The 27,218-nt window shown below is 35.9% G+C and overlaps 1 protein-coding gene across 21 annotated transcripts in view; it reads right to left on the reverse strand.

The window, feature by feature from the left end:
• The window catches only part of NEB (nebulin), a 232,784-nt gene that overhangs the window by 10,315 nt on the left and 195,251 nt on the right, over positions 1-27,218 (reverse strand). For 6 of the 21 annotated variants that reach the window (XM_077153803.1, XM_077153822.1, XM_077153806.1 and 3 more), the window contains 17 exons: positions 23,643-23,753; positions 23,408-23,512; positions 22,768-22,872; positions 21,322-21,426; positions 19,784-19,894; positions 19,235-19,345; positions 18,494-18,607; positions 17,755-17,859; positions 15,217-15,321; positions 8,116-8,220; positions 7,260-7,352; positions 6,592-6,684; positions 4,500-4,592; positions 3,921-4,013; positions 2,876-2,968; positions 1,266-1,358; positions 223-315 (listed from right to left, as the gene is read on the reverse strand). In XM_077153803.1, the coding sequence (XP_077009918.1) occupies positions 223-315; positions 1,266-1,358; positions 2,876-2,968; positions 3,921-4,013; positions 4,500-4,592; positions 6,592-6,684; positions 7,260-7,352; positions 8,116-8,220; positions 15,217-15,321; positions 17,755-17,859; positions 18,494-18,607; positions 19,235-19,345; positions 19,784-19,894; positions 21,322-21,426; positions 22,768-22,872; positions 23,408-23,512; positions 23,643-23,753 (1,728 nt within the window). The remainder of the gene's footprint in view (positions 1-222; positions 316-1,265; positions 1,359-2,875; positions 2,969-3,920; positions 4,014-4,499; positions 4,593-6,591; positions 6,685-7,259; positions 7,353-8,115; positions 8,221-15,216; positions 15,322-17,754; positions 17,860-18,493; positions 18,608-19,234; positions 19,346-19,783; positions 19,895-21,321; positions 21,427-22,767; positions 22,873-23,407; positions 23,513-23,642; positions 23,754-27,218) is intronic. The other 15 variants (XM_077153818.1, XM_077153817.1, XM_077153815.1 and 12 more) reach the window with 6 other exon arrangements.

The raw sequence follows: 27,218 nt of genomic DNA on the forward strand, positions 1-27,218 counted from the left end.
TTAAAAAAATGCTTAAAATATCAGATGAAATAATATCAGAATGAACTAAAATAAGACAGAATAGAAAGTAAAATTTCCTGTAGGAATAAGAAAGTGTGTCCTTTCGCTAAATTACATTAGATGCAAAGGACAGAAGGTAGGTTTAAAAGAAGAATAAATGATTAAGAATCAATAGGATTATGAGGTTAACAGCATCTTTTTCCCCCTTTCTTTCCAAAATACCGAGCTAAAGTTTTCTTGATTGTGTTTGACTCTCTGCATCTCAGGTGTGATGGGGATTGGAATTCCTGTCCCCAAGTTTTCTTTGTATAGCACCTGTATGATAGGAAAGCATCCAGAACAGAAAGAGCAATCAATCACATCATCCCTCTTTGGAGAAGGGGGGCAGGGGTGTGGAAGAGGAGGAAGGAAAAGAAATGAATTAGAGGAAGGGAAATATACCAGTAGTTGTAAGACCCAACCTGTATAAGCCCAAAGACATCCTTAAAAGCAAGGGAATGCAGGAAAGAGCAGTGAAAACTAAGAACTATGAAAAGAAAGTTTTGTTATTGTTTGGTCTAATCTCTGCAGGGCTGAGCAACGAAGAACGCCATGGAAAGGAAAATTAGTCTTCTCCAGCTTGTTATGAAGAGGAAAAATAAAAAAAGAGCAAGAGATAGGTACAAAACCAAGGAAGTTATTATTGAATTGGGAATGCTATTAATAAACCATAAAAGGATATTAGGTTTGTAAACATTGTATATATGAGGATAACATACACACAACTCTTCTTTTGTTGACTTTCAAAAGAAGTGAGAGTATTTAATACTTAGTTTGGGTGAACGTTTTGGGAAGAATTGTTTTTAAGGCAAACAGAGGAATGCTAGAAAAAAACACTACAGAATAATTTGTACAAATACCAGTAGAGACAGAAGTTAGAATGGGAAAAGGCCAACAGTCTAACCTTGCAAATAAACTTTTGTAAGCTTTAGATTCAGTTCGCCAAAGCAGGATAAATGTGGGTGCTTAGACACTGAAAATGTTATGTTTTAAAAAGCTGTAATATAATACTAAACACTTTTGAATTATTCAAATTACTTCATTAATGTTTAATCAAAACAGGAAAATTGATTCATGGGAAAAAGCAGCATTAAGTTGTGAACAAGACTTGTCAAATATTTTATAGGGATAAATTGATTAGAGTTTTAAATCTAGCCATTAATCTTTAAAAAAACATTTTAAAAAATTTAAAGGGTGTTTTTGTTTTGTTTTTTTCTTTTAAATACCGAACTAAAGTTTTCTTGATTGTGTCTGACTCTCTCCATCTCTGGAGTGATGGGAATTGGGATCCCTTTCCCGAGGTTTTCTTTATATAACACCTGTATGACACAAGAAAGCATCCAGAAAAATAACAACAGTCAAAGCAGCCCTTTCATCCACCTTTTAGAGAACCTAGTGTGAGACCAATGGCTTCAGACAAAGACAAATTCACCAAGTCACACTGTCTTTTCAGATACAGATATGAACATGCTCCGTTTTTCTTTAGCTGAAGTCCCAGTGCATTTGATGTTCAACTTTTTACTCTAACCTTATATAAATGTTTATTTCCTGAGCTATGAATTGAAGGAACAAATCTGTAAATAATTTTATAAAAGAACCAAATGCCTATTTGCAATAGGAAAATAGTTTTAAAATTAGATTGTCAACTATTTTACCCATAAAGATGTTTGTTTTAACAGTATAACATATTAAAACCCCAGGCCAGACCTATACAATATGGAAAATTGGTCTTTGTTACGTAAATTCAAGACAGTCAATTCTGAAAGACAATGTTTTACTACACAGCACTGTTTATTTTCCCCACAGTATCTAAAACGACTCTATGCACTACCTCACGATTTTGCCTAAGTGTATCCTGTGTAAAAAATTAATACAAATGGTCATTGTAAAAAAAGAAATTGCCCAGGACCATTAAGATTAAAGTCTTCAAATACTTGCAAACAATAATACTTTCAACTCTAATATAGAAGAAAATAATTGTAAAGTAATTTTTAAAATTAATGCAAGCCTTTCAAAAAAAAAAAAAGGACTAATAATAATAAAACCTCAGGGAAAACAGTGAATTAAACATTCTAAAAGACATACTAAATTACATTGAAAATTTAAGAAAATTTAAAAGTGGTTAGTGAATAATTAAACACAAAGACAAATAAAACAAAGCAGAAAAAGACAGTGGGACCAAAGAAAGTTACTGATCTAATCATGTGAAAGAATACTTTCATAGATTGGCTTTTTTCAGCAACAATATTAATAAAATAAGAACATTATATATAAACTCATAGTCTGATTCATGTGTTTAAAAAATTAGAAGGACTGGATTTTTATTCATGAAATGGGATAAGTAACAAAATTAGATAGCGCATAGTTCTAATAAGGGTGGTTTTCTTTCTCAATGCTGCTGCTTATCCAGATAAGATCTATTTTAAGGTAAATCTTGTTCTCAGGCAAAAGCTGTGGACTTGAGTCCTTTGTCCTTTCTTACAATGCTAATCTAGAGACAACCAAATAAACTCCAAGTAAATAAGCATTCAGTGATTGTTTTGTTGGAAAGCAACAACATTGTTGCCGTTTTGTTCAAAAAGTCCCAGCAGTAACATAAAAGGTGAAAAGAGAAGGAAAGGAATAAATTAAAAGTTTTAAGGGACTATTATAGAAAATAGAGAACATTAGAATCAAATGGTAAGTAAAAGATCTGAAAAAAGGAAGGATTCAGATTGTGAGATTAAAAAAAGAATTTGTTAAATTGATTATTTAAAGATGACGAAGAGTAAGAAATTTTGTTTTATAGAAGTTATTATTTTTAATATGGAGTTAAAGGGAGCTTTCTCCCCAATACCGAGCTAAAGTTCTCTTGATTGCGTTTGACTCGCTCCATCTCAGGAGTGACAGGCAAAGGGGTCCCCTTGCTCAAGTTCTCTTTGTACAATATCTGTGTGCACAAAACCAACAATCAAATCAGCACACGTCTTTTATCTACGCTTAACTTTTAAATATTTTCTAAAAATATTTTTGTTGTTGTTATGATGAAGAAACATAGGCCTAAAAAACTTAAAGAGACAAAGCAGCTATAGACCAGCTTTGAACATTTATCACACAGAGTCTGATGTCGTTCTCTAAGTGGCATTAATACATACACTCCTGCTGTGAGCAGGAGTGGCTTCACATATAGGCCTTCTTTCCAAAGACCAGAGAATTAGGCCTTATCAAAAAGTTCAAGCTAATTGAAGATAATATCCATTTATGAGTTGTTGTAAACATTAAGGATCCAAATAGAGAAATTTTGCAGAACTAAACAAATATTAAAACCTAAATGATACTAGCTTTTCAATGGTCCTGAAAATACTCCAAAGGAAAGCCTATTTATATTTTGCATGGCATACAAAAATTAGCTGAGACTATTTGTATTTCTGAATTACTGTGAATTGCTATTATCTTATGAATCACATTCTTTTTAAAAAGCTACAACCCCCAAGAATACATTACACATAGCCACAATAAATATAAATGATACAAATAAAATTTTGATTAACATTCTTCTTTTGAAAGGGTATTAGAGTTTTACTTTTGACTTGTGCCACACCAGTTAGAAACACCTACAGTTATTAAAGGAGGTTTGGAGGAAGGAAAAACTAGTTATTACAGATTTTTAAGGAAAGTGATCAATATCTTTGTTTTTAGGAAAAACACTGTTAAAATTTCACACCAGAACTAACGTGGATACTAAATTAGATTGCAGTTGAAAACCGAGGTAATATTTGGTATCATTATTTTCATTATATGAATTTAGTAATTTTACAGGGAGAAAAGCCAAATGTTTGTAATGGGTTAAAATATTATTTTAAATAAAATTTAAGGGAGGTTATTTGCCCCCTAAGAAATACCGAGCTAAAGTTCTCTTGATTGCGTTTGGCTCTCTCCATCTCTGGAGTCATAGGTGTTGGGGTTCCTTTACCCACATTTTCTTTGTACAAAACCTGTGAGATGCAAGAAAGTACCCAAAAGATACTCAAAACAAGCACCAAGATTAAGAAAGGAGAGAACTGGGGAGGGGGAGAGGAGTGTAAAGAGGGGTTTTTTAGGGAGTAATATTTAGTAAGGATAACACCGACTTTTCTCAATTCTAGTGATCAGAACTCTATGATGCTAATTATGGACACAAAAATACAACAGAAAGAATTGAGTTACAGGATATGAGTACAATGAAGAACAATCTCATGTTAATTCTACTCACAGTATTTCAGATCTAATACTCACACTTGTCAATCACTGAAAATGTTAAAGTACAATCAGAAAAGTGAGTTACATTGGGTGAGTTCAGATGGTTTTGGTCAGGTAATACCCCTCCCTCCCACATATACACACAGAATTGTTAAGGTGTTACTTTTTATAAGAGGATGTTGGGTTATGATGGTAATATTTTTTATGGGACAGAGTTTTTTATTTGATAAATTTGTAATTACCGAGCTAAAGTTCTCTTGATTGCGTCTGACTCTCTCAATCTCTGGAGTGACAGGGGTTGGAATGCCTGTTCCCAAGTTTTCTTTGTACATAACCTGTAGAAGATAATTAGAATACCCAAAAGGTAAAATGACCATAAATTCTTTAGATTACAGCTCCCTGTGGGCTATTCAATGCAAAATCATTTGTACAAAACAAGCTAGCTTTCCAATATAGCACTCAGGGAATAAAAATAATTGCATGAATGTTTATGTCCTCTCTTTGAAAATAGTAATCTTACTTCTCTGAAAACTGGGAACCAAATTATACACTTTCTATAGTCAAAACTCACTACATTCCTAAAATAAATTAAGTAGTGATAATGAATTTAATGAGAAAAACCTGTTTTGTAATACCTAGTATTAGTGCCTTGAATGCAGTTTTCAATAGATTTGTACTTAATAAATAGGTGTTTCCTAATCACATGATACTTTATTCCTTCAGGACTGTTGAGAGTTTTGTTCATTTTGTATTTTCTAATGAAAATTGTTTGTAGGAGTCCTTTGTGTAGAAAGACTAACGCTTTTCAGGAAGGGCATCTCTTCCTGACATTTTTTGCTGATGATTGCTGGATCACGTATATAGAGTTTTTCAGACTGAGGGAGTTCCTATTTTTAGGATTAGTAGCAAAAGACTGCAAATTTTAATGAAAGGTTAAAGGACCTTCACATCCTGAGCCTCTTGCCCTCTTTCCTCTTAATGTTAAGAATTTTCAGGCTTCATTCTTTTTAAATGGATGGATTCTAGGGAGCATAAGTAGGGGGGATGGGGAGAGTCTTAAAAACCTAGGGATTTGTGTCACAGATTTGTTCTTAAAATTAGTGACAAACTAGTGGTGATATCTTCATCTTGCTTAGGAAATAATAGGAATCTTTAAAAAGATATCATCTTGTAACAAAGTTGAGTTTCTTTACCATGATCGCCCCACAGCTAGATCACAGAACTAATCATGAACAACAACAACAAAAGCAAAGAAAGTCAAGAATAACAAGGGAACTATGTGCTAGTTTTCTTGGATTAGTGGGCGCAAAACTCTAAATAATGTCTAAATGAATTCCACAAAGAGGCTTGAGTATAAGAGGGAGTGAAAAAGGAACAAGGTCTCAGTAACAGGAATGAACTAAAAGAGGAATATCAAGTATCTTCTAATGCAAATCAAATAAGAGTTCATTCCCTCTGTGACCAAGGGAACCTCTAAGACCAAGCTCCTCACCTTTCATCCTCAGAAACAATTCCCCAAACTTCACACTCTCTCTGGCTGGTAGCCAGCAACTAGTTAGAAACTGCTGGTGATGGGAAAGTGGGAGGGGTAAAGGCAGGGCTAGTTTGACACAAAGTCAGGAGAAGTGTGTGCTAACCTGTAACCTGATATTTCAGGTGTGGGGAATCCCTCCACTCTACTGTCCTCATCCACGTAACAGTGCCTGAAATTCTTGTTGGAGAACTGGCTTAATACACAATATACCATTGTGGGCAAGCAACAGCCAGCAACTTAAATACATACTGCTTTAGGGAAGAGGGAGCATAAAACACAAGAAAATAATTCTTGGAAGGGAGAGGGGAAGGCTATTCATAGAGGACCCAAATCTACCTAGGGTCTTCCTGTAGAGTGGGGAATTTCCTATGAAATATTTATGTACTTTATATATATATATATATATATATATATATATATGTATATATATATATATGTATGTATATGTATATAAACATATATTACTTCTATGGTTTTGGTTAAGTAACATTAATATTTGGTTAAATGACTTTAGATCATCCCTGTACCCTTAATTACTACTGTCAGCACATTTTACTTCACAAACTGCAGGTATGATGATCAATCAAGAGGCTAAGACCCTGCTGCTCCTTGAGCTTGTGAAGCCCGAGGTTTCTTGGCTACTTGTACAATCTGCAGTGCTCCCTCATGACAAAGGGAGAAGTCACAACACCCTCAAGGCTTGAGGAGCCCTGGTGGGAGGAAGAAGGATGAGATGGAGCTACTTCGGCAATTGGGAGGTGGCCTGTCACACAAACACACGCTGAAGTATAGGCCACTACCGAGCTAATGTGCTTCTGTGTCTCCTTGACACGTTTCACTTCAGGCAGGTCAGGAATTGGTGTTCCTTGTCCAATTGCCTCCTTATATTTCACCTGCAAATATAAAAAATGGGAAATAAAAGGTGTTTAGCACATGTTAGATATTCTTTCCAACATGAATGTGTGTCTAATTTTTAAAAAACCACAATTCAAACAACACAAGCTCTCTATTTAGTTTGATGGGGTCACATTCTGATATAGGGTCAGAGGAGACCTATTCAGAGGACAAGGACAATTGGTCTCTCTCCTGCCACTCTGTGGGCAGGGCTGAAGGCCCATGCTTAGACCAAAGCCCGTTATGTTTCCTGTGTACCCCAATGTTTTTATACCTCACAGTTCACTTGACACTGGACAGAAATGTACTCACACATGGACCCAGGAAGGTTCATTATTGATTCTATTTAACAGTCCGCTGTTTTCCATATCTAACCTCTCATAAGAATTGCTACAAAACCTGAACTAAATATGAGATGTCACAGCACACATTATGTAATGGTGTAGACAGGCATCTGTTTTAGCAACTTAAACTGTTTCTGCTGACAGATATTTTAAGTGCATCAAATGAGTGACATCAATGTAAATTATCAAGGGAAGAGAAAATCTTAAAGGTGAGTCTCCTATTGCTTTACCGTGCTAATGTGGTCCTGCGTTTGCTTTATTCTCATCATCTCAGGTGTCTTTCCAATTGCTGTTCCTGGTGTGACATCCTCTTTATATAAAACCTGGGCATTCAGAATCAGGACATCGTTACACAGAAGAAAGGAAAAATCAGCAATTCCTAGGGAAAGTCTCAGAAACGTGGCTTCTGTGAAAACAAGACACTCAAGAATGTTCTTAGGTAAGTGCTGGAGTACTGCATCTGAGGTTGCCCACATCAGTATCAGGGACCCTGACAATACATATAACACAAACAACTTTCAAGATCTTGATATTTCTCAGAGATTGTACCATATTAATATAGGATAAGAAAAATCAGGAAATGCTGTTTTTAAAAAATCCCATATGATACACAAAGTCCATTATTTTTTGTCAGAGAAATGCAGTCAGTCAGTTATTTGGGGGAAAAATAATAAAAGAGATTACAAAGTCAAAAAGAAATCATCTTCCTGGAGAAGACCTCATATGTTACTATTCTGAGATTAAAAATTTAAATAAAAAATCACTTTGTTAGCAGTTTTAAGTTCTTATCTCAAATGATCTCTAGAGTGATGATTTTGGAGGAAAGCTATATAGAGAATTTTACAAAGAATCATAGTATTTACTGGGAAGTTAGATGTTAATTGTCTGAATCAACATGATGCTAGCTTTTTTTTTTTTTTCTGTTTTTGCATGGGCAGGCACGGGGAATCGAACCCAGGTCTCTGGCATCGCAGGCAAGAACTCTGCCTGCTGAGCCACTGTGGCCCACCCAAGACCAGCATATTTTAAAAGAGGAGAGTGGATTTATTAGGCTACGATTAAATGAAAAACAAAGAGTAAATATACCGAGCTGAAATTCTTTTGATTTTCTTTAACACGCAGTATTTCCGGTGTATCTTGAACAACTGTAATTTTTCCTTTACTGTTTTTGAGGTCACACTGGTATTGGAGCTATGGAGAAAGAATAAACATCTTGTTATGATTTTACCATTTTTAATATCTTTTAATTGCTTTATTTATTTTTAATTATCCAGTACTGTGAAAAGAAAATTAAAACCCTATATGAAAAAATATTTATGCCACAATAAATGAATGTCTGCTAGCCAAAGAGAAACTTTTTAATATGAATTTTGTGGAGAACTAATTTTTTTTTTTTTTTATTAATTAAAAAAAGAATTAACAAAACAATTAGAAATCATTCCAATCTACATGTACAATCAGTAATTCTTAATAACATCACATAGTTGCATATTCATCATTTCTTAGTACATTTGCATCGATTTAGAAAAAGAAATAAAAAGACAACAGAATAAGAATTAAAACAATAATAGAAAGAAAAAAAAACAAAAAAAACAAAAACAAAAAACCTATACCTCACATGCAGCTTCATTCAGTGTTTTAACATAATTGCATTACAATTGGGTAGTATTGTGCTGTCCATTTCTGAGTTTTTATATCCAGTCCCGTTGTACAGTCTGTATCCCTTCATCTCCAATTATCCCTTCTCTTTTTTTTTTTTTTTTAATTAACGGAAAAAAAGAAATTAACCCAACATTTAGAGATCATACCATTCTACACATGCAATCATTAATTCTTAACATCATCACATAGATGCATGATCATCATTTCTTAGTACATTTGCATTGGTTTAGAAGAACTAGCAACATAACCGAAAAAGATATAGAATGTTAATATAGAGAAAAAAATAAAAGTAATAATAGTAAAATCAAAACAAAACAAAACAAAACAAAACAAAAACCTATAGCTCAGATGCAGCTTCATTCAGTGTTTTAACATGATTACTTTACAATTAGGTATTATTGTGCTGTCCATTTTTGAGTTTTTGTATCTAGTCCTGTTGCACAGTCTGTATCCCTTCAGCTTCAATTACCCATTGTCTTACCCTGTTTCTAACTCCTGCTGAACTCTGTTACCAATGACATATTTCAAGTTTATTCTCGAATGTCCGTTCACATCAGTGGGACCATACAGTATTTGTCCTTTAGTTTTTGGCTGGATTCACTCAGCATAATATTCTCTAGGTCCATCCATGTTATTACATGGTTCATAAGTTTATCTTGTCTTAAAGCTGCATAATATTCCATCGTATGTATATACCACAGTTTGTTTAGCCACTCTTCTGTTGATGGAGATTTTGGCTGTTTCCATCTCTTTGCAATTGTAAATAATGCTGCTATAAACATTGGTGTGCAAATGTCCGTTTGTGTCTTTGCCCTTAAGTCCTTTGAGTAGATACCTAGCAATGGTATTGCTGGGTCGTATGGCAATTCTATATTCAGCTTTTTGAGGAACCGCCAAACTGCCTTCCACAGTGGTTGCACCCTTTGACATTCCCACCAACAGTGGATAAGTGTGCCTCTTTCTCCGCATCCTCTCCAGCACTTGTCATTTTCTGTTTTGTTGATAATGGCCATTCTGGTGGGTGTGAGATGATATCTCATTGTGGTTTTGATTTGCATTTCTCTAATGGCCAGGGACATTGAGCATCTCTTCATGTGCCTCTTGGCCATCCGTATTTCCTCTTCTGAGAGGTGTCTGTTCAAGTCTTTTTCCCATTTTGTAATTGGGTTGGCTGTCTTTTTGTTGTTGAGATGAACAATCTCTTTATAAATTCTGGATACTAGACCTTTATCTGATATATCATTTCCAAATATTGTCTCCCATTGTGAAGGCTGTCTTTCTACTTTCTTGATGAAGTTCTTTGATGCACAAAAGTGTTTAATTTTGAGGAGTTCCCATTTATTTATTTCCTTCTTCAGTGCTCTTGCTTTAGGTTTAAGGTCCATAAAACCGCCTCCAGTTGTAAGATCCATAAGATATCTCCCAACATTTTCCTCTAACTGTTTTATGGTCTTAGACCTAATGTTTAGATCTTTGATCCATTTTGAGTTAACTTTTGTATAGGGTGTGAGAGATGGGTCTTCTTTCATTCTTTTGCATATGGATATCCAGTTCTCTAGGCACCATTTATTGAAGAGACTGCTCTGTCCCAGGTGAGTTGGTTTGACTGCCTTATCAAAGATCAAATGTCCATAGATGAGAGGGTCTATATCTGAGCACTCTATTCGATTCCATTGGTCGATATATCTATCTTTATGCCAATACCATGCTGTTTTGACCACTGTGGCTTCATAATATGCCTTAAAGTCAGGCAGCGCGAGACCTCCAGCTTCATTTTTTTTCCTCAAGATGTTTTTAGCAATTCGGGGCACCCTGCCCTTCCAGATAAATTTGCTTATTGGTTTTTCTATTTCTGAAAAATAAGTTGTTGGGATTTTGATTGGTATTGCATTGAATCTGTAAATCAATTTAGGTAGGATTGACATCTTAACTATATTTAGTCTTCCAATCCATGAACACGGTATGCCCTTCCATCTGTTTAGGTCTTCTGTGATTTCTTTTAGCAGTTTTTTGTAGTTTTCTTTATATAGGTTTTTTGTCTCTTTAGTTAAATTTATTCCTAGGTATTTTATTCTTTTAGTTGCAATTGTAAATGGAATTCGTTTCTTGATTTCCCCCTCAGCTTGTTCATTACTAGTGTATAGAAATGCTACAGATTTTTGAATGTTGATCTTGTAACCTGCTACTTTGCTGTACTCATTTATTAGCTCTAGTAGTTTTGTTGTGGATTTTTCCGGGTTTTCGACGTATAGTATCATATCGTCTGCAAACAGTGATAGTTTTACTTCTTCCTTTCCAATTTTGATGCCTTGTATTTCTTTTTCTTGTCTAATTGCTCTGGCTAGAACCTCCAACACAATGTTGAATAATAGTGGTGATAGTGGACATCCTTGTCTTGTTCCTGATCTTAGGGGGAAAGTTTTCAATTTTTCCCCATTGAGGATGATATTAGCTGTGGGTTTTTCATATATTCCCTCTATCATTTTAAGGAAGTTCCCTTGTATTCCTATCTTTTGAAGTGTTTTCAACAGGAAAGGATGTTGAATCTTGTCGAATGCCTTCTCTGCATCAATTGAGATGATCATGTGATTTTTCTGCTTTGATTTGTTGATATGGTGTATTACATTAATTGATTTTCTTATGTTGAACCATCCTTGCATACCTGGGATGAATCCTACTTGGTCATGATGTATAATTCTTTTAATGTGTTGTTGGATACGATTTGCTAGAATTTTATTGAGGATTTTTGCATCTGTATTCATTAGAGAGATTGGTCTGTAGTTTTCTTTTTTTGTGATATCTTTGCCTGGTTTTGGTATGAGGGTGATGTTGGCTTCATAGAATGAATTAGGTAGTTTTCCCTCCACTTCGATTTTTTTGAAGAGTTTGAAGAGAATTGGTACTAATTCTTTCTGGAACGTTTGGTAGAATTCACATGTGAAGCCATCTGGTCCTGGACTTTTCTTTTTAGGAAGCTTTTGAATGACTAATTCAATTTCTTTACTTGTGATTGGTTGTTGAGGTCATCTATGTCTTCTTGAGTCAAAGTTGGTTGTTCATGTCTTTCCAGGAACCCGTCCATTTCCTCTAAATTGTTGTATTTATTAGCGTAAAGTTGTTCATAGTATCCTGTTATTACCTCCTTTATTTCTGTGAGGTCAGTAGTTATGTCTCCTCTTCCATTTCTGATCTTATTTATTTGCATCCTCTCTCTTCTTCTTTTTGTCAATCTTGCTAAGGGCCCATCAATCTTATTGATTTTCTCATAGAACCAACTTCTGGCCTTATTGATTTTCTCTATTGTTTTCATGTTTTCAATTTCATTTATTTGTGCTCTAATCCTTGTTATTTCTTTCCTTTTGCTTGCTTTGGGGTTAGCTTGCTGTTCTTTCTCCAGTTCTTCCAAATGGATAGTTAATTCCTGCATTTTTGCCTTTTCTTCTTTTCTGATATAGGCATTTAGAGCAATAAATTTCCCTCTTAGCACTGCCTTTGCTGCGTCCCATAAGTTTTGATATGTTGTGTTTTCATTTTCATTCGCCTCGAGGTATTTGCTAATTTCTCTTGCAATTTCTTCTTTGACCCAGTCGTTGTTTAGGAGTGTGTTGTTGAGCCTCCACGTATTTGTGAATTTTCTGGCACTCTGCCTATTATTGATTTCCAACATCATTCCTTTATGGTCCGAGAAAGTGTTGTGTAAGATTTCAATCTTTTTAAATTTGTTGAGACTTGCTTTGTGACCCAGCATATGGTCTATCTTTGAGAATGATCCATGAGCACTTGAGAAAAAGGTGTATCCTGCTGTTGTGGGATGTAATGTCCTATAAATGTCTATTAAGTCTAGTTCATTTATAGTAATATTCAGATTCTCTATTTCTTTGTTGATCCTCTGTCTAGATGTTCTGTCCATTGATGAGAGTGGTGAGTTGAAGTCTCCAACTATTATGGTATATGAGTCTATTTCCCTTTTCAGTGTTTGCAGTATATTCCTCATGTATTTTGGGGCATTCTGATTCGGTGCGTAAATATTTATGATTGTTATGTCTTCTTGTTTAATTGTTCCTTTTATTAGTATATAGTGTCCTTCTTTGTCTCTTTTAACTGTTTTACATTTGAAGTCTAATTTGTTGGATATTAGTATAGCCACTCCTGCTCTTTTCTGGTTGTTATTTGCATGAAATATCTTTTCCCAACCTTTCACTTTCAACCTATGTTTATCTTTGGGTCTAAGATGTGTTTCCTGTAGACAGCATATAGAAGGATCCTGTTTTTTAATCCATTCTGCCAATCTATGTCTTTTGATTGGGGAATTCAGTCCATTGACATTTAGTGTTATTACTGTTTGGATAATATTTTCCTCTAACATTTTGCCTTTTGTATTATATATATCATATCTGATTTTTCTTCTTTCTACACTCTTTTCCATATCTCTCTCTTCTGTCTTTTTGTATCTGACTCTAGTGCTCCCTTTAGTATTTCTTGCAGAGCTGGTCTCTTGGTCACAAATTCTTTCAGTGACTTTTTGTCTGAGAATGTTTTAATTTCTCCCTCATTTTTGAAGGATAATTTTGCTGGATATAGGAGTCTTGGTTGGCAGTTTTTCTCTTTTAGTATTTTAAATATATCATCCCACTGTCTTCTAGCTTCCATGGTTTCTGCTGAGAAATCTACACAAAGTCTTATTGGGTTTCCCTTGTATGTAATGGATTGTTTTTCTCTTGCTGCTTTCAAGATCTTCTCTTTCTCTTTGACCTCTGACATTCTAACTAGTAAGTGTCTTGGAGAAGGCCTATTTGGGTCTAATCTCTTTGGGGTGCGCTGCGCTTCTTGGATCTGTAATTTTAGGTCTTTCATAAGAGTTGGGAAATTTTCAGTGATAATTTCTTCCATTAGTTTTTCTCCTCCTTTTCCCTTCTCTTCTCCTTCTGGGATACCCACAACACGTATATTTGTGCGGTTCATATTGTCCTTGAGTTCCCTGATACCCTGTTCAAATTTTTCCATTCTTTTCCCTATAGTTTCTGTTTCTTTTTGGAATTCAGATGTTCCATCCTCCAAATCACTAATTCTATCTTCTGTCTCTTTAAATCTATCATTGTAGCTATCCATTATTTTTTCTATGTTTGCTACTTTATCCTTCACTTCCATAAGTTCTGCGATTTGTTTTTTCAGTTTTTCTATTTCTTCTTTATGTTCAGCCCATGTCCTCTTCATGTCCTCTCTCAATTTATCGATTTCATTTTTGAAGAGGTTTTCCATTTCTGTTCGTATATTCAGCATTAGTTGTCTCAGCTCTTGTGTCTCATTTGAGCTATTGGTTTGTTCCTTTGACTGAGCCATATTCTCAATCTTTTGAGCATGGACAGTTATCTTCTGCTGCTGGCGTCTGGGCATTTATTCAGATTTCTCTTGGTGTTGGACCCAGCAAGGTTGTAATATTTTTCTGTGAAATCTCTGGGTTCTGTTTTTCTTATCCTGCCCAGTAGGTGGCGCTCGTGGCACACGTTTGTCTGCGGGTCCCACCAGTAAAAGGTGCTGTGGGACCTTAAACTTTGGAAAACTCTCGCCGTCCTGGGGGTTCGCTAGCCGAAGCGGCTTGAGCCGGCCCGGGGTCCGAACGCAGGGAGGGTGTCCGAACGCAGGGAGGATTGCTGGTCGCCGCAGCCAGGGAAAGAGCCCGTCCGAATTTCCTAGTCGGCCCTGGGCAACAAGCGTGGTGGGAGGGCGCCAGCGGCAGCGGCCCGCCCGAGAGAGTGCACGTTCCCCGGGAGTCACGGGGTCACCGTTCTCCGCGGCCTGGGGGTTTCCGATCCAATTATCTCAGTTGGTCCGGGGGCTGCGCGTGGTGTGGGCGCCAGTCGTCTTGGTTTCAGGGGACCACCTCTCCAATTCTCCCAGCCGGCCCGGGAAGGGGGAAGGGAGTAACTCCGGCCGCTTGCCACCCCGCCCGGTAAGGCCCGCGCGCCTCGGCGATCTCACCCGAGCTGCTTCTCTCAGCCAGCCAGCCGTTCCAGGATGGGGTACGCTGTCTTTTTTTATCTCTGTTGTGGCTTTGGGCGCTTTCTGTATCGTTTCTACTCCCCTAGTAGGTGTCCTGGAGAAGAAACTAAGATCCGCGCGTCTTACTAAGCCGCCATCTTCTCTAAGTACTCTTAATAGGAGAACTAATTTTTTAAAACCAGTTTGTATCAAGTTGGTTATTTTTAAGTACTCTTTGCTTAGAAAAAACTTTAAAAAAGACAGATTCCACCCCGAAGTGAATGTTGATAGCTCACATTCAGTGACAGGAGGCTACCAAGAAGGAAACAATCTCTCTCTCATGCTATGTTTTGGGGTTAAATTATGTAAGGTGATCCCAAGAAGAATCACATATACATACACTTCCTAGGGCATGAACAGGAGGAGTCAATAGCTGCTCAGCAGCCCCACTGCTGAGCACCCAGTGTTCAACACCCAGCCTCCTGCTTACCGACTTGGGGATGCCAGGCATAAGTGGGCTGTGCATTAGATTCACTAAAAACTTACAAGGCTGAAGTTCTTTTGGTTCTCCCGAACTCTCTGTATCTCTGGGGTATCCAAAACAGTCTCATAATATGACATGGACTTCTCTGCATCTTCCTTGTACTTTTTCTGGGAATAGAGTCCAAGAGAAAAGGAGGGTGAACACCAGGAATATGGACCTAAAATGGCCTTTCCAGCCCAGCAGAGGGAAAGTCCTCTGTATCTTCTTGAATGTTCAAAATGGTATAAACAGAGCCCTTTTTGTCAGTGAGTGCCATGCCTGTCCTTTCCAGCTGAACTGAGACTGGGCATTTAATGGGATGGCAAAGGGAGGCCCTTGCTGACTGGTCCACATAAACCTGCTGGGTTAACAGGAGGACAGGAGTATATCACCAAGGCCTCTGGAAAGCCAGCTTCAGTGTGTGATGCGGAGATTTTCAGGGCATCTGGGCTGCAGGACTGAACTGGTGGCAGGCCCAAAAAGTGCTTCCAGAATGCAGCTGTGATACTGCAAAAACTGGCCTGATAGGGACTGGTGACTCTTCTAATCAGACATATCTGGGGCCGCCACTACAACCCAACGCATCCACATGGCCTGCTCTTCATCTGGACACCTACACGGTAAATCCCCAAGCCTGAACGAATCACCTCTAGTTTTTGTTTGTAGTGGAACATTTACTCTGACTTAGAACCCTTAGTTTTCTTTTGTCACATTATGTCCTTTCACTTTTCTTTCTAACTTTGTCTCCGGTTTCCCCCACTTTTCCAGGTAGTTCTGATGTGGTGGGCTGAGGGCTGAGTAGACTGGCTACTTTAGTAATGGGGATAAAACTCTTCTTTCTATCCATCCATCCATCTACTCTCTAAATTGTATTATATATGAATTACATTTATGTATTTAAAAAATTTGTTTCTTCAAAGAAGTTTTGTTCAACCAACAAGAGATTTCAGCTTGGATTTTGCTCATCTAACTGGACGCCAGTTAAAGTAAAATTGCTGAAAGGAAAGGCAGGTCACCTGGAAAGATGTTTTGTTCAGGAAAAAAGTCACTTTTTTAGTTATACAAATGTAAGGCAAACAGGTCTCATTTGTCCTGGGAAAAGGATAGATCCAGTCTTCCTTTTCTTTTTCTTTTAAGATTAAGCAAAAGTTGATTCAACTGGTTTGAGAGGGTGATGATTTGCACATGCAGCTTGGGGTATTCTGGGAGGAAAGTTATCCAGACCCGTCCTGGCATTAAGAAGCATCCATGATAGTATTCTGAATTTATGAGTCAGTGTCACATTGCTTGCATTAAACCCTAACTATGAGTTTTAGAAATCATAACACACCAATTCCCCAATGAAAATCGAGAAGCAGTCTTGCAGTGAGCACCAGAACCATCTGATTTCTCAAAGGCAAATACTGATCTGAATCAGGAGAGAAGTAACCTGCCTGGACATATATTAGGTCTTACGGAACAGTGGACAAGAGCCCCAGGAGAGCACACAATAGCAGAGTGACTGAATCTCTTCCAGAACAGGCCTGTGTATTTGAAGTTTCCTTAAAGATAAGCAGTGTCAAAAGGCAGAAGGTAATACTGCTGGCTAGGCACTGACAGCTCAAAGCTTCCGAGAAGGTAAGCCAAATAAATGGGCTTACCCAGTGAGCACAACATGGTAATTTGGGGCCCATGTAATTTCGGCAGTAAAAAAAGTTAATTACTACCTCCCTTCTCCAAAAATAAAAGGTCTGTTTCTCCAGTGTGAAAATATCTGCTTCTTAATTAAACTATTTTCTAGTGATAACTATATTTTTTGCGTATAATTTTATGATATAAAATAATATGTTGCTAATAAAGAGTTTAAATTCATGATTCCAAAATCTGATTGGTCATCAAGAGATCATCTATGAAAAGTAAAAACAAGCAAACAAAAAAATATTTACAGAACCTACCTCAGACTTCATTAGTTTTAAATTCAGGGTTGAGCCAGGGAATCTACATTCCCAGGTATTTTTGAATCACAACCAGGGTAGGAAACTTTAGAACTCATTGATCAAAAGACATACAAAATGCCAATTTGAGGTTAATGAAACTGCAGACTCCTGACCATTATTGAAGATTAATACATATACACCAAATCTTGACATATGAAGGACATTCTACTTTTCATCCATCTGTTGAAAGTTGGAGGTTATCCTCCATAGGAGGCACTGGAGTTGATGGTCATAAACTTCATCTTGTTAAAAAGGTTAATAATCCAAATGCGGGCTGCCTACTCTGTTTCTTCCAGATTTACACATATTTTACATCCACACTATAAGAGTTCATATAAAACATTGATTCATTGATTATGGGTCATGTCATGTAAGAATTCCCTTGTACTTTAAAATTCTCTCTTATATTCCATTTTAATTCTCATGCAGAAATCTCGATTCTGACTCAAACTTACATCATAGGTGAATGCCTTCTTTTTTATTGGACAAAATTGCAATTTGAAAGAACCTCCTCAGGTATTAATGGGAGGACTTTCGTTCTTCATGATCAGGGTCTATGACTGATATTCTCATGAATGTCCTTACCTGACTTGAAAGGTTCTTGACTTGTTGAGCATGAATAATCTCTGGAGTATCAACCACAGAAGTGAAGTTGGATTTTTCCATTTCTGCTAATTGCTTATATTTAATCTATAAAAGACACCCCAAGGCATGATAAATGTTTACAATCTGTAAACAATATTTCTGTAATTAATCTGTACAATATTTATAGGCTTGTTAAGAGATGATTGTCATTTATTTTGCAAGAGGATTCATTCATTTAACATTCAACAGATATGCTTTCCTGTTATGTTCTTAGTAGACATAAGAGCTGGGAGAATGACAAGTAAACAAAGGACCTATGGCAATTAGCATGAATAGGTAAAACTAGGTTTTAAATTTAGGCCTTGAAAACAAGAACCCCTGAAATACTTTAAGCAAGGAATTCTGGGTGCTGACAGGATTGTATTGACTAAGTAACAAGGGGTATTCAGGCCAGGAGGTAAGAGTCTGTCCCAGCTTCAAGCAGCTGTTTGGTTCTCTGACTTCTGCCTTTTGTTCTGAATATCCCCAGAGGCTACAGACTCAGAAAGGCAGATGGAAGCAGGCCTTTCAACTGGTCCCTGATCCTTTCACAAATGGATTTCATCAGGTAGATGTTCAAGAATGCCATTGTGTGCATTTGACTGTCATTGATGAACAAGATAATCGAAAGACAACATTAATTAATCCTGATAATTGCAACTACTTTCTTGGAAGATGGACATCTAATGGTGACACTGACCTGACTGGCAATATCAGTAGCATTCCTGGCCCTCATAAAATCTGGAGTTTCGTTGGCCATGGCATTCAGGCCTCTTCCTTTGACTTCCAGCTCCAGATCTCTCTTATATTCTTTCTATAGGAATATTAACAAAAAGTTACCTAATGTTTACTACAAGGTAATACACATGCAGAGTGAGTATAAATCCATATAAAGTGCCATCTCATTTGTTCCAGGCAGTACTCTCTTGCTACTGTGCACCTTCACTATTCCATGTGATAGGGTACTGACTATAGAAGTCTATTTCAGGAAACTTATGAAGTGTCCTTTGAAATATTTTTAGCACCTTTACTTAGAAAGAAGTCAAAGTGTAAAGTAAATTTTAAATCTAGTTTGGTCATAACTTGGTTTAACATTAGATACAGAGCACTCCAATGTTTTGTTTTGTTTTTTAATTGAAATGAGCACACAAAAAACCGTATCAAGGTTAAATCAAATACTATTAGAGGAATAACATAACCACTCCAGAAACATACTGTTAAATTATCAACTTATTGGAAACTAATATATATGTTAATTGTTAATCATATTGGATGTAGAATTTGAGAGTTGAAATTCTCTTTTATGTGTATATATATATAAAATAAATATAAAAAACAGTAAATTAAAAACATTTATTTATTTATTTATTTAGGAATAACTTGACTGGGAAGAAGAAGATGCTGTGTTACTTATGCACATTCAAGCTAGCTGCAGGCCTACCTCATTGAGGATTTGAGTAGCATTCTTTGCTCTTAACATGTCAGGTGTATCTTCCATTTCATTGAGACCTTTCCCACGGATGCTTTCTTCAAGATCTTTCCTGTACTCTTTCTATATCACAAAATAAAAGCAACAAGACTGACAAGTGAGCACTGGATTGTTCCTCTTAGGGGAAGAGCTAGAGCACAACACAAACAGGAAGCCTTCCAATTTTTAACAGCTTAAACTTTAGTAAGTAAAAATAAAGATACTTCATTTGTTAACATTAAATACAAAATGAAAACTAAAAATTAATAAGATGCTAAGGTAAGCATATTTTTTTAGGTGTTTGATTTAAAAAAAAAGAATTAACAGGTGTATAGAAAAAAAAAAGAATTAACAGGTGTTTGATTTAAAAAAAAAAGAATTAACAGGTGTAAGCACATGTGGACCCAACTTGAAACTCCCAAAGTTAGGTGATGATGAGAATGGTAGAAGGAACACATTGATAAATGTCATTAGTGCAATTATCTGTATCAAGAGGGAAAGAAAAGATGAAGTAGGCACTACCTCGCTTGCTATTCTGGTTGCATATTTGACATGTAGTAAAGCTGGTGTGACCTCCAGTCCAGTTAGGTTTCTGCCTTTAATGGACTCTTCATACTCTTTCCTATATTCTTTCTAATATGAGTAGGAACGAAAGACAGGTTAGAAAGGTTCTTTATTACAATTCATTTTTCAATCCTAGGAAGAAAAACATTTACAAAATTTATTTATAACTTCTTGATCATAGTTCTGCTAATACTCACACATTTGAAACATGTCTGATTGTTATGGAAATACTTTGTCTAAAAGCAAAGGGCTCCAAGGAAATGCAGAGGTTGAAAAACTTTGATGGATGCCTCATTCATTTGTCTAATGGTGTGACTTGGGCTGGCCCTTAGCAAGAGTGGAATAATGGACAGGCCACTGAAACTCTGACTCCACTGTCTTTTCTCCTGAAACTGTCCTCCACTTATCTTAAGGAAATAAAACTTTTATTTCATAATTAGAAGTAATTGCCTCAATGACAGGGTAAAGGAAGTAGAGAAAGGGGAGCCTCACAGCACCAAACGCAAATTTGGCCCTTTTCATGACCTTTTTTTTTTTTTTTTAATTCACTGAATAGACATGGTGGACAGTGAGGCATAGAGATATACTGTGGCTTTGCCATAGTTGAGATAAAGGCCATAACATAAACCCTGCATTAGGCTCTGTCAGAGATGTTTGGAGCAGATGTTGGAACTCCTCTTTTGTAACTTTATTTTGATAAAATTTTTAGAGGAACATTGCAAGGATAGTACAAGGAACTCCTGTAGATATTTTATCCAGATTCACCAATGGTTTGAAACTATTTTGAACTTTTGTTTATCTGGCATTCGATATACAAGAAAGCTCTACAAACACCTACATTTATTAAGAACTATTTATCTTTATAGTTGGAGATACAAACACATGGAGGAGAGGCAACAAGAAATTCAAAATAGTACTTGTGCCCGGTGAAAGCAGATTTTCTTGACTTCCAAATAAGAGTTCACTGAATTTTTGTTGTTGTTGCCAAAACCCGGGATTGAATTTTGTTTTTTTAAAATGCCTCTGCTTAAAATTTTAAAATGGGAAATATGACACCATTATTTTTTATTTTCTGGGGTCTTGATAAACATCTTGCCAACTAAAGCCATTTTGTTTGGCTTGGGGCAAGTCCTACTAAGAGTAGGACATTGCAAAGCCAGTGGTGTGTCTTTGTCAAGGTACTTCTTTATTCACCAAAGAAAAATTCAAATTATATTCAATAGTATTTGTTTTGATTCTAGGAATAGTTTGCTTTGTTCTGACTCTGTGAAAATGATAGTTCAAATAAAATATATATGGTAACTGTCTACTGTTTAGAACACTTTTGACAACTGAACCATTGGATTTCTGAAATTGAAGTGATTTTATGATTACTTGTTAAAAACGTCAACCATCTACTAATTTTGGATAACAGGAGGCTGGCTGTGTTTCTGGACAGTGCTTGTCTTCATCACACTGCTGGCATGTGTGTTGTGTAGTGTTTTTGTAGGACTTACCCCACTCTGCATTTGCTGAGATTCTTTGGCAGTGATATATGTCGGAGTTTCAAAGTCCAACATGGGCTTTCCTCGTTCCTTCTCATACTTTTCTTTGTATTTCACCTAGGGATGAAAAGCTTTATTAGAAATCTCTCCTCTAGTCAATTCCTAGACAGAGACCTATTTAGGGCAGTGCTTTTTGATTGATAGATTATGTCTAATTAGGTAGCATCTCATTGCCACTCAGAATAGTTTCCTGTTGTGTTTCAGATGCAGTACCATTTTGCTGTTGCCTAGGGAGAAAACATTACTGTCTGCAAGGCATAATTAGGATTTGTGTTCAAATAAAAAGAAACAAATCACTGCAAAAGAAAAGAATCAGTGAGAGAAATGTTGATGCAAGGAAACATATGGAAAAAATTTCCCCTCAATAAGGTTTGATATGTATAGATAGGAACATTTTAACAACAGCATTAGACGGTATTTCTAATAAAAGTCTCTGGTTTCTCTGTCATAAGAACTTTTATCAGAAACCTAGGGTCTTTATTTAATATATAGCACATACAACTCTATTTCCTAAATAACTCTGGTCACAGTTAAAGCAGCCAATATAAATTGATGTAAGATAAAAGCTAGTTTACATATTGACTGACTTACTAATAAGCCCCACATTCTTAAAGACTGCCATGGCTATTTCACTAATGCCATCTCCTTGCCTTCATAACATATAGTTAGGAATGGGGAACACCATATAAACATTCATGTTCTACAGAAAATTGAAAGAGAGAAAAAGGCGCTTTCTGAAATTCAAACAGAAACATAATGGCAATGCTCAATCTCAGTTCTCTTAGCTGTAACAAGAGATTAGAGAAGCAACACACTTGCTGCTTTGCAGATGACATGGGGACAATTATAATTAATCTCTTGGTTAATACCCAAAAGGGGACCTATATAATGTTGAATTCTGTAATCTAGGAGAGCACAAGCTCTTCCTGTGGGTTCTTTTTTTCAAAGACTCTCCAGTTATTTAGAAATTTAGCAATTTCTTAAATACCCAATTTCAATGGAAGATCTGATCACATCACCTCTGATTGAAATCCTCCTAAGGCTCCCTATTGTCCATTGTAGTGTTTCCTAACATGGGACTGAGGGATATAAACCTGGGTGGTGCAGCAGGGTTACTGTCAGGGGCTCACCTCCCCCCAAATTGTAACATAATCTTAATGTTTCCAGCCCGTCAGTAATCTGAGTAACACATACTAATTGCATTTATACTATGTCTTCAGTACATGAAGATGCTCTTATAATTTTTAACATAAATTTGGTTCAAAATATTATTAAATTCAAAGCCCCTCTCTTTGGACATTTTCTCAAACAATATAACTACTATCCTGGAATATCTATGACATTTTGACAATGTAAATGAATATGCATTGGGGAAAAAGTCTGTCTCTATCAACTTACTATACTCTGTAATTCTGTAGCCTCTTTTAGATGAAGCTGCTCCAGATTATCAGGTATCGTGTGGTAATGGCCTTTACTCTTCTCATACTTCTTCTTGTACTGGTACTGAGGGGAAGGTGGCAAAAAAAGATACATTGATTTAAATGCTGCTCAGCATTCCTATCCTCCCCTGTTAGACATTTACACAGTAGCATTGTCAAAACCACATTAAAATTAGCAAACACTTAATGGGGGGGGGGGGGTAAGAAAAAAACTTTAAAAGATGAAAATACTTCAGTAATATCAGTTAATATTAGATGTAAACGCATGTTATAACTTGAATATACAAAGTACGTTTTAAAAGTGAAAGAAACAATTCTGAACATTAATTTTATTTCCTTAAAAGAAGGAAAGGTATTGGTCAATTGGGGGAAAAAAGTTTAAATATTCAAAAAATGCAACCGTTTTACATTCTCAGAGGTGTTATAGTCAGTAGAAAATTGATAGATTAATGGTACAATTTGGAAGAATAGAACAAAACAAGAGAAGAACTTTCTAATGAATCTAGTGCGTCAGTAGCAGAGAAGATATGAGTTCAGAGAAGGAATTTAGCTGTAAATGAGTGAAAGAGCCTGCTTCCGGAGCAAATGATTTAAATTACCGAACTGGCAAGTTGGCTTGTACTCAGGACATGATTCATTATCAGAGATTCCTTCATGTCAGTCACAGGTTTGTGAAGTTTCTTTAGGTCAGCCTTATATTTAACCTGCATATTAAGAAAAAAAGGAAAAAGAATGAAATCACATAAGTAGGAAATAGAAAAAAAGCACCAATGGAAATCATAGTAATACATTCCATTCTGAGACAATGCTGGGGCTGGCGACGGAAAACCATACCTCACTGGCGAGATCATTGGCGTCTTTCATGACTTTGTAGAGTTGGCTGTCTTTTGGGTTGAATTTTGGTGTCTTGCCCTTTTCTTTTTTGAAATTTTCTTGGTATTTAACCTAGGAGCAAAAGCAAATATCAAAATTATTCCTGAACATCAATCAGTTTGGGGACTGAGGAATGGCAGAAGTATAAATGCCAAAGAATATGTGTTAAGGTGACCAAATAATTTATTCTCCAAACTGGGACATTTGAGGTAAAGGGGACACAATTGTTATGTTGTGACAAAAGGCAATCAAGAATAAGATCAAGAGATATAGTATTTGCCTTGCTCATTTTTATATTAACCAGAGATATGAAAGGTTACCTGTCTTAACACCTCTAACTAGCAAAACAAAAAACATTCTAGGTCTACTGCAAGGAATTTAAAGAGGGGTTATAAATAAATGATCAAGACATGTTAGAATTAGAATTTATTGTTATTTTAAAATAACACTTTTGCTATATCACTTTAATTTTTTAACACTTGACCATAATGATATAATTTCTGACTAAAAAAGAACAAAGTTTGGGGGCTAATGACCTCAAGTATGATGTCAGAATAAGAAATAAGTGAGATACCTTAGAACAATGAGAAAAATAAGATTAAATATACTTTTAGGGTATATGAAAGTAAGGATATGCAAAGGACTCAATAATTTTATTTTAAAAATAAGCCTGGTACTAATAATTGCTCAGTAAGTATATTTTGATTGGATGAATCAATGAATGAATAAAAGGAAGAGACAGATCATCATTTATGTCTAAATGACATCTAAAGTTGATGATTTATTTATAGGAAGATTCAATAGAATAATTAAAAATGCAGAAACATCTCTTTGTTAAAAAACAGACTGATATTTTTGTCAATATTGTTTTAGGATTACTCAAGAAGTAGAACTCCACTAATTATTCAATCTAGAATGACTGAAAAATGAGCTATTTCTAGATGTTAGCCAATTAAAAGAGCAACATTTAACTCCCAGAAACATAGAGTTTCTGTTATTGGTAAGATGAAAGACTGACTCATCCAAAGTTAGCATACCAGAATCTAATCATCTAGATTTCTTACTTTGCAGACATTTAAAATTGGTACCCCACATGCTTCATCACTATTTAACTTCCCTGCAACTTTACAAATCTGTCAGAACAGAAATAAAACGAGACCATTCAAATGATAAAAACAAACCTGCCACATCAGAGAAAAATGCGTTTACAATACTGAGACATATTAACTTTGGATAAATCCACAGTGAAAATGCATAGAAAAAAATAAGCATGCAGAACAAAACAGCATGATGCAGACACATTGAGATAGATCCACAAAGAAGGAAGGAGAAACACAGGGAAAAAAACAAAATTTAAGAAATGCTAAAATGCCTCTTCTTTAAAAGGAAATTCACTCTCAAATTTCAAAAGAAAGACACGGAAGGTATGCTAGGGACAGTCAAAGATGATGATCTGGTATCTGGAAAGGGGAGTAAAGCCTAAGGGCTGTAAAACCTCTAAGTATAGGGAAGATTCCAAGAGGTATGAAACAGAAAAGCAAAGTAAACCAGATACTCAGAATCTGAAGAAGAGACACAAAGACTCATCTCGGATGAAAATAAAAGTTCACTTCTTTTGGAAGTATGGTAACAGTCCTCTTTTTCTAGAAAATAACTCTTTTCTTAAGAAAGATTTATTTGAAGAACAGCAATTCCACTGGTTTGTTGCCTAAGGAGGCAACTAAGTACAATCCATGTATAGAAAGTAGCAGCACCAGATACTGGACCTAATATGGATGTAGAATAGGAAGGTGGTTTTGAATTAATTATTCTTTCAAAATTTAATTGCATTTAAAGGTCTAACATCCAGTTGTTCAGTCCCTTTTCAGGGAAATGAGCTGTGTGATGGTGATTCTAACAACTGAAGAACAGGCTTAAGAATTAGAACATTTCTTTTTTTCAAGACTATAAAATAAATGGCCAAAAAAGGTGTGAGGGAAAGCATTTTAAACAGTTTCTTCTGTTGATTCATAGTATGCCTGATCTGTGAAACTGTATTAAGTATCAAATATAATAAACATCAATAATGGGTAAGTAACTTCAGGAGAAGCAAAGTTTTCTTTGTGCTATTGGAGATGAGGTTCTCAATTTGTTTTCATTTCATCTTTTAATTTGAGCAGTGAAAGCAATCCGAGGGCTTGTTCATTTTCTTATTCCAAGTGGCATGTTCTAGAGGAAAACTTTCATGCAGGAAAAAGAGGGATATGTGCAAAATTATATCCTTTCACAAATTTCCACAGCATTCTACACGTTCCAACACAAAATCAGCAGAGAAGAGTGCAGCTTGGTCAGTCCCTGACCAAGGCCAAGAAAGTAGAAAAGAAAAGAGAGAGACAGAAATATCTGCTTGCTGGTGTCAGTCTTACATTACTGATGAGTGCATCAATTCTCTTAAGATGCCTCATTACAGGGGTGTCATAAGATGCAGCGCCGTGCCCTCTCCTTTGGCCTTTGAGGTATTCCACCTAGAGTACGCAGCAAGATAGTAAAGTCAGAATGCAAGACCCCATTCAACAGCTGAAGCCCCCTTGGGCCTGGAGCTGCACTATGAAGTTGTTTAAACTGTGCATCCTGATGCAAGCCCTTCACAGGGAGTGAATGTAGAAAAGTGAGCTCAACAAATGTACCCAGATCCCATTCTCTACACCATGGGATTCATTTATGATTAGAAATTTGAACCTCTGGGTTTTCAAAAATAGTAAAGCTTTTTCAAATTGTTGAACAAGTCATTTTTTTCGTTTTTTAATTTGATAGTGGTATGACCTTGAAAAATTAAAAACAGTACAAGTTTATATATGAATGGAGTCTTGTTATATTTCATTACTCATAGACATTCTACTATTTTTTATTGGTGATTTCATATCTTATGCTCAGTGAAAAATGCTTCATTTTAAAGTGCAGAACTTTTTAAAAAATCATATTTACTTATATTCAGTCATATGAACCTTTTGTCTCTTCAGAATTCCAAAATTGTCCTGGGATTCTATCACTTGACATTACTACTTTGTCTTCCAAAAGATTAGAATCCCGTATACCTATTTAGCACTTACAATGTGACTGTGTGATTGTGAACACTTTGTGGCTAATGCTCCCTTTATCCAGTGTATGGACAGATGAGTAAAAAAAAAATAAGGATAAAAATAAACAAATAATAGGGAGGGGGATAATGGGTAAATAAATTGGGTAGATTGAAATACTAATGGTTAATGAGAGGCAAGGTAAGGGGTATGGGATATATGGGTTTTTTCTTTTTTCTTTTTCTAGAGTGATACAAATGTTCTAAAAATGATCATGGCAATGACTATACAATAATGTGACACTATTCTGAGCCACTGAGTGTATACTTTGGATGGACTGTATGGTGCATGAAAATATCTCAATATAAATATTTTTTAAAAAAGAAAAAGACTAGAATCCCATCTTTGGTATTACTGAAAGTCAGTACATATAACAACAAATGTACCCTTTAAAAAATACTCAAGAGAACAAACAATGAAG

Source organism: Tamandua tetradactyla, chromosome 3 (assembly GCF_023851605.1).
Source record: "Tamandua tetradactyla isolate mTamTet1 chromosome 3, mTamTet1.pri, whole genome shotgun sequence".
In the NCBI taxonomy this organism is placed as follows: domain Eukaryota; kingdom Metazoa; phylum Chordata; class Mammalia; order Pilosa; family Myrmecophagidae; genus Tamandua; species Tamandua tetradactyla.